The 7,228-nt window shown below is 31.7% G+C and overlaps 1 protein-coding gene across 1 annotated transcript; it reads right to left on the reverse strand.

Moving 5' to 3' along the window:
• Positions 1-761: 761 nt before the first annotated feature.
• LOC130972910 (phylloplanin-like) lies at positions 762-2,047 on the reverse strand. Its single transcript, XM_057897246.1, has 2 exons — positions 1,847-2,047; positions 762-1,181 (listed from the first exon to the last, which is right to left on the reverse strand). Exons 1-2 carry the CDS (start codon positions 2,034-2,036, stop codon positions 904-906), a joined length of 468 nt encoding a protein of 155 aa, XP_057753229.1. The 5' UTR covers positions 2,037-2,047; the 3' UTR covers positions 762-903.
• Between the last annotated feature and the right edge of the window lie 5,181 nt (positions 2,048-7,228).

Raw genomic sequence — 7,228 nt, forward strand, 5'->3', positions numbered from 1 at the left:
ATTGACTCGATTTTGAGTCAAAATCTTTAAAATTAGTATCAAAATTCATAATTTTAATATTTCTTCTCCTTTAAATTATAAAAATTAAATTTTTTAATTTTTTTGAATAATAATTAATTTATTAGCTAATTATTTATTAATTTTGCGAGATTTATATGATGCGTTTTAATCCTATTTTTTCAAAATTCTAATTTTTGAAAAGTTGTTCAAGTTGACTTATAGAGTTAATTTCCTATACTTTCTCTTATATTTTATATTATATGAAATATAAAATTTAAAATTTAATTTTTTTGTTGATAAACTTTATTATATTTTTACGCTAATGCGCTTTCTAATACTTTTAGTATTTTAATAGTTTTACTCTCTCAAATTCAAATTCTAAACAAATGACTAGTAAACTTATAATTGTTTCTGTTTTATCCGAATGCAACTAGTAGAATGACAATCATATTATATGTTTTGAATACAATAATCTCATGATTTTCACAAGACTTAGAATCAGAGAAGTGGATCCAAATAAACTAGTGCCCATAGTAGCAGAGACTGATTAAGATACAAGTTAACAACGTCAAAGGATCATGCTATTATTGTCAATATATATAAGTAGATCTGAGAATTACAAATGATTAGCCCAATATAATCCTTTTATAGTTAATTTCCATTTCCTTTTTTTTTTGGTGGTACCTTTCGGTTACCAACAAGCAACAACATAAGTCAATGTGATGCCTTACCATATATGTTTAAGAGGGGGTGGTGAATAATCATCATCATAATTAATTTTGTCCAAATACTAATTTAGAAATGGCATAGGTAATACAAGTATTGATGACTTAATTTATTTAATCATATAGTTTTTTGTCATCCTACTACATGACATGGTTTAACTAATTAACTTAAGTTGAATTAAGAGGGCACAAAGTGAAATCCTGATGGAGTAATGTTGGCAACAGAGTTAGTTATCCCAAGAAAGCGCAGGGTTGAAATAAGAGACCCAACAGAAGGAAGGTTTGAGTTGCAATCAGAGAGTGGTGTTGGAACCATGAGGTTGCAACCACTGAGCATTGATGATAAATCATATACAAGTGAATCAACAGAATCCATCTTCATTGAGAATTTTCCGGCACCATTGGTTGTTGCATTAGAAAGCACCTTCCCTCCACACATTAGTTGCACTTGAGCATCTGATAAATATATCAAATATTAATGGCGAGACCAAACTATCACATAATTAATTAATTTAAAAATACTATTCATATACCAAACACCGTTGTTACAAATTAATTGTGTATTTAAATTATTTTTTATTTTTTTTCTTTATATTTTTTTACTAAAGATTAGGATTCGAATTCACAACCTCTTAAATGAATATAAGAAGACTATGCTATTTATGGTATAACTCATGGACAAATTATTTTTTAATTAACAAAACAAAAAGAATACATGTTTGGTTGTTAATAAAATACTAGTGTAAAAAGGTATTTATTATAAAAAAGCGTATATACAACAAGATTGATTAATGAATTAATTAATTAAGGCTATTGTTTATGATCAGTACAACATTAAACGACAATGCTAGAAAGATAAAAAAAATAACTAGAAAGTAAATTGTAACAATTAACGAGTACTAAATAAGATAAGTTCTGTTAATTTGTTTTACTTGCTAAATATTTTCGAGCATTAAATTTGTGCAAATTTTAACTAATATGTTGAAAACTTGGAATTAGGTTAAAGGCGGGCCCAACTAAACTGAGTCAAACTCAATTCAAATTCGATTCACGAAAATTTAACTCGGCTCACAACTTGATCATTAACAAATAAATGATGATTAATGGATTTTCAGCCTTACTTGAAAATGCTGGGGCTCCATCCCCATTATCATCAACATTGTCCTTCAAATTCAAAGTGCACAAGACTGTCCCTTGAATGTTAGCTGAACCAAGGAGATCATTTAGAATCCCAAGCTGAGCTTTGGCTTTAGGAATTGCCATTGCAACAACAACTAAGAGAGACAACATAACAACAATTTTCATGGCCATGGCTATGAGAACTATATCTTATAATAAATTTTGGTTGCAACAATTTAGTTGTGTAGCTAGACAATTTATACCGAAGAGAAGCACCAAATTTTTATCATGCTTCAATAACATAGTTGGAATTTGGGTAGTAGTGGGAAAACTTGTTATCTAAGTGACCTATACCAAAATGACAATATTCCTTTTCTTTCTCTTAGTAATTATTTTCAACCATACAGCTTTATTTTATTATTTTTTATTTTTTTATTTTTATAAGCACATGTTTTATGAGCTTCATTTGCATGAATAGAATTATGCCATTATATGTGGTCTATCAAAAACGTAAGCAACTAAGCTTTTCTGTCTTCAAAGTAGAGTTCCCACTAATTTAGAGCTTTTTAACATATAATCATGTTTCTTATATCACACGATTCCTCCAACACTCGCCGGTGCTCATCACTTTAATGGTATGTAAGAGGCATGGAGTGAAATGAAGATTAAAAGAGTATGATAGTCTTCAAAGAAAGAAAAAAGTTTAAAATAGAATAGGATAGAATTTATTATTCTATTAATATTAATCTTTTCATTCATTATAATATTATTAATTTAATCAATAGAATTTGATCAAAATCTTTTTAGGATTCATTTCATTTTACTTAATAGTAATGCATGCTAAGGAAATAATAATTTATAAGTATTTTATTTAATTTAATATTTATAATTATATATATAACATTTATAGATACATATTTATTATATGGAAAAGTATAGGTGAACAATGAAAATATTAAACAATGTAAACAATAAATATATCGGATGTTCATTTTACTAGTGTACGGATGGTTATTTTAATATTAAAATTTAGAGGGTTAATTTGAAAGTGTAGTGTGTTTTATTTTATTGGTGGTTGTTCATATTGTTCAACAAAGTCATTGTCCCCCTAGCATTTCCCTTATTATATTTAGAGTATATACTCATTTTGATCCTCAAAGAATTTCGGACCAGACACTTTAGTCCCCAACTAAAATTAATTACCCGATTGGTCCCTAACAATTAATTCCGTCAGTCACTTAGGTCCTTGGCTCTGTTAACTTTAACGGAAGACAAAATGGTCCCTGACAACTCTAACAAGGGACAAAATGATCCCTAACAACTCTAACAAAGGACAAAATGATCCCTTACTCCTTTATTCGAAAACGACACTGTTCTTCCCCAATTTTTATCATATCTCGCATAACCCTAACATTCATATTCTCCTTCTTCACCTTCACAGTCTTCTTTCTCATCTTTTCCTTCCTCCTCTTTAGCTCCAAGATTAAGCCATGGTGTAATTGCCACACGTGTCGCACCTACATCAATATGTCATGGACCACACACTTTCTAAATCTCTATGACTGGTACATCCACCTCCTCTGCACTTCACCCACCAGAAACATCCACTTCCACGTCCTCGATAACATCACCTCCAACCCCGACAATGTCCAGGACATCCTCAAGACCAAGTTCCACAACTACCCCAAGGCACACCTTTCTCCACTCTCCGTCAAGCAATATAGATTATTGGACATTAGGACATCATGAGAAGATTATCCTTCGACATGATATACAAATTCTCATTTGAAATGGACACTGAGTGCTTCATTTCTTCTTTTCCGGAGTCCAAGTTGGCAGACATTTTCGACGTCGCATCCAAACTATTAGTACAACGAGCAATGTCGCTGTTGCCGCTCATATGGAAACTGAAGCGATTACTGAACATTGGTTCGGAGAAGAAGCTGAAGGAAGCGATCGGAGTAGTGGACAATGTGGTCATGGAGATGATAGGGCAGATGAGGAAGGAGATGGCAACCACGACGACGGGTCTTGACAAATTTGACTTGCTGTCTAGATTCATGGAATCCATGGAAGATAATAAGTAGTTGAGAGACATAGTCATTATTTTCCTGAGTATGAATTGGTTGAGAACAAGTTGAGGATTTTTTTTTCTTGTGAACATTGAAGTTGTAGAGTGTGTATTGTGTAGCTCAAAGTTATAGTGTTAGACTATTAGTGTTATGCGAGATATGATGAAAATTGGGAGGGAACAATGTCATTTTCGAATAGAGGAGATCGGAGACTATTTTGTCTCATGTTAGAGTTGTCAGGGACTATTTTGTCCTCCGTTAGAGTTGACGGAGTAAAGGACCTAAGTGACTGACGGAGTTAATTGTTAGAGACCAATCGAATAATTAATTTTAGTTGGGGACTAAAATGTCTGGTTTAAAATTCTTTGAGAACCAAAATGGATATATACTCTTATATTTATTATTATTTAATTATTTTAGGGATAGTTATAGGATATAAAATAAGATAATTTTATATTTTTTTGGTTAATTTTTTATTATCTCAATTTTTTTGTTTATTTAATATAAACCACAAACTCAAGCATAGTCTTAAAATTTCATTGTAATTTTTTTCAATAATTATGCGATTATAACAGTTTACAACATTAAAGGGATTCACAAATCCTAATCTCCCAAGATATTGTTTTTAAGTGAAATAAAAAATAATGCCTCGATAGTTGAAGGAACTCTAAGGAGAATTGATTTCAATTCATTTTTTATAGTGGATCCAATATATTTGTCAAGAGAATTGGCAATTATTTAAAAGAAAGAAGTAAATGTTCATATTGTCAACTACAATTCTTTTTTAATACATTTTGTACTAGAGGAGCAGCACTTAAAGTGGAAGGTTATGGGAGTGTATTTACATATAGAAAAAAGATAAAGAGATGAATAATACTATAAAGTGCTGCAACTATCGGAGAATGGAGAAGAACAAATAGCTGTGATTGGAGATTTTAACGCAATCAAGGCACATCATGAGAAAGAAAGTGAAAGATCAAAACTAGTTGCTACTATTCAAAATTTTAATGACTTTATCAATAGAGAAGAGTTGGTAGATTTGGTTATGTGAAAGACAAATTTACTTGATCAAAGCGTCAATTTGGAGGCAATTTTGAGAAAGAATGACTTGATAGAGTGTTGGTAACGACGACTTGGCGTTCGGTATTTTCAGATGCCTTTGTTTTACACTTAGATGAGAATGGTTCAGATCATAAGTTGCTGTTGTTGTGCTCAAACAGAGAAGAGTGTTTAAAATGAGATTTAGATTTTCAGAGAGGTGGTGTGAAAATGAGGAGGTGAAAAACCTTGTTAAAGAAGTATGGGTTGAGGACATTTTGGGCTCTCCAATATTTAGATTAGCAGGCAAGCTCAAGAAGTGCTGGCACAAGTTAGTTGAATGGTATAAAAAGTTCTCTTTCGAACTCAAAAATCATTAATTCCAATCTTAAAGAAAAAATTATAGTAAAAGCGGCTAAAAGAGAGCAGGAGGATAGAGTGACTATTTGGGTATGGAAGACTGAATTGGAGGATGCTATGGAGGAGGAAAAACGCTATTGGAGAGAGAACTCTAGAGTGTAGTGACTTTGGTGGGGGTAATCAGAATATAAAATTCTTCTACTACAAATTCAAAACTCAGAGTAAAAGAAACAAAATTCACATGTTATATGATGAAAAAGACAAGGCAGTCATGGAGCCTGACCATATTGCAAAGATAGCCGAAAACTATTTTAAAGATCTGTTTACTTCTTCTAACCCCAGAGATCAGGAAGAGGCACTTTAAGATCTACCTAATAAAGTGTCTGTCATTATCAATAGAGCCCTTACAAGACCGATTACTGATAGAGAAATCAAAATTATAATTTTTTCTATTAATCCATTCTCAACCCCTAGAAATGACGAATTTACGGTCAAATTCTTTTAATTTTTTTTGGGAATTAATTCAAGCTGATGTGAACCAAGCAATGAAATTTTTTTTTTCAGGAGGTAAAATTCTAAAAATTTTCAAACACACCATATCTATCTTATCCCTAAAATTCTACATGCTACATCTATGAAAGAAATCAGGCCGATAAGCCTTAGCAATGTGTTTTATAAGATCATTTCAAAAATTCTGGTGCATAGACTACAATATGTTATGAACAGTCATCAGTAACAATCAAAGTGCTTTTATTAAAGGGCAACTCATTAGTGATAATATTTTGATAGCACATAAATTTATGCATTTTTAAAGAATAAGACTTATGGAGAGTTTGACTTAGCATTGAAACTCGGTATGAGTAAAGCGTATGATAGGGTAGAATGGAGTTTTATTTGGGAGATCATGAAACGACTCAGTTTCTGTGATAAATGGATGAATTGGATTAAGGAGTTGGTGACAATAGTTTCTTATTGTGTTACTATGGATGACAACCTCATGGTTTCTTTGATCCATATAAAGGGCTGCGATAAGACAACCATTTATCTCCCTACCTTTTCTTATTTTGTGCAGAGGAACTCTCCTACTTGCTCCACAAAGAAGAACAAAGACATGATATTTTTAGATTGATGCTTAATCATTGATGCCCGAAAGTCAGTTACCTTTACTTTGCAGACGACTCAATACTTTTTATTAGAGTTACGGAAGAAGAGTGCTACCACCTAATTGAGATCCTATAAGCCTATGAAGAGATCAGTGGATAAATGGTCAATCTAGATAAATCCTCGATTTTTTCAGCAAAAACACTCTTATCCAGGTTCGTAATCAGCTAGCTACTACTTGTGGGTTTCCCACGCAATCAAAATAAAAACTTGGGATTGCCGGAAGTTATGCACAGATCTAAAAGGAATACTTTCAACTATATTAAGGATAAAGTCTCTAAAAAATTATAACACTGAAAAAGAAGACTTTTTTCTTCAAGTGACAGGGAAGTATTAATCAAGACAGTGGCAGCAACAATTTCTATTTATACCCTCAATTGTTTCAAATTTTTAGAGACATTGATTGAAGATATTCATAGAGTAATGGTGCAATTTTGGTGGGACAAAAAAAATACAGAAAGAATGATGCAATAGATTAGCTGAAAAATTTAATGCAAACTGAGGCTTCAAGGGAGTTTAAACTTCAAAGATTTAAAGGCATTCAACCCCACTATACTAGTTAAATAAGGATGGAGAATTTTAACTAAGCCCCGTTCTCTAATCCATAAAATCTATAAAAACAAATATTATAAATTTTCTAACTTTTTGAGAGATGAATTTGGAAATAATCCATCTTGGGATAGAGGAACGTGTTAGAGAGAAAAAAGGTGTTGGAGAAGAGTTTGTTATGAAAAATTGACAGAAGCGTTTCAG

Source organism: Arachis stenosperma, chromosome 4 (assembly GCF_014773155.1).
Source record: "Arachis stenosperma cultivar V10309 chromosome 4, arast.V10309.gnm1.PFL2, whole genome shotgun sequence".
NCBI lineage: Eukaryota > Viridiplantae > Streptophyta > Magnoliopsida > Fabales > Fabaceae > Arachis > Arachis stenosperma.

Bases quoted from the DNA above. Each gene is read 5' to 3' on its own strand.
- LOC130972910 (XM_057897246.1), bottom strand. From the start codon at position 2,036: ATGGCCATGAAAATTGTTGTTATGTTGTCTCTCTTAGTTGTTGTTGCA. The intron at 1,182-1,846 runs GTAAGGCTGAAA...TATATTTATCAG, and splicing joins TGGAGCCCCAGCATTTTCAA to ATGCTCAAGTGCAACTAATG.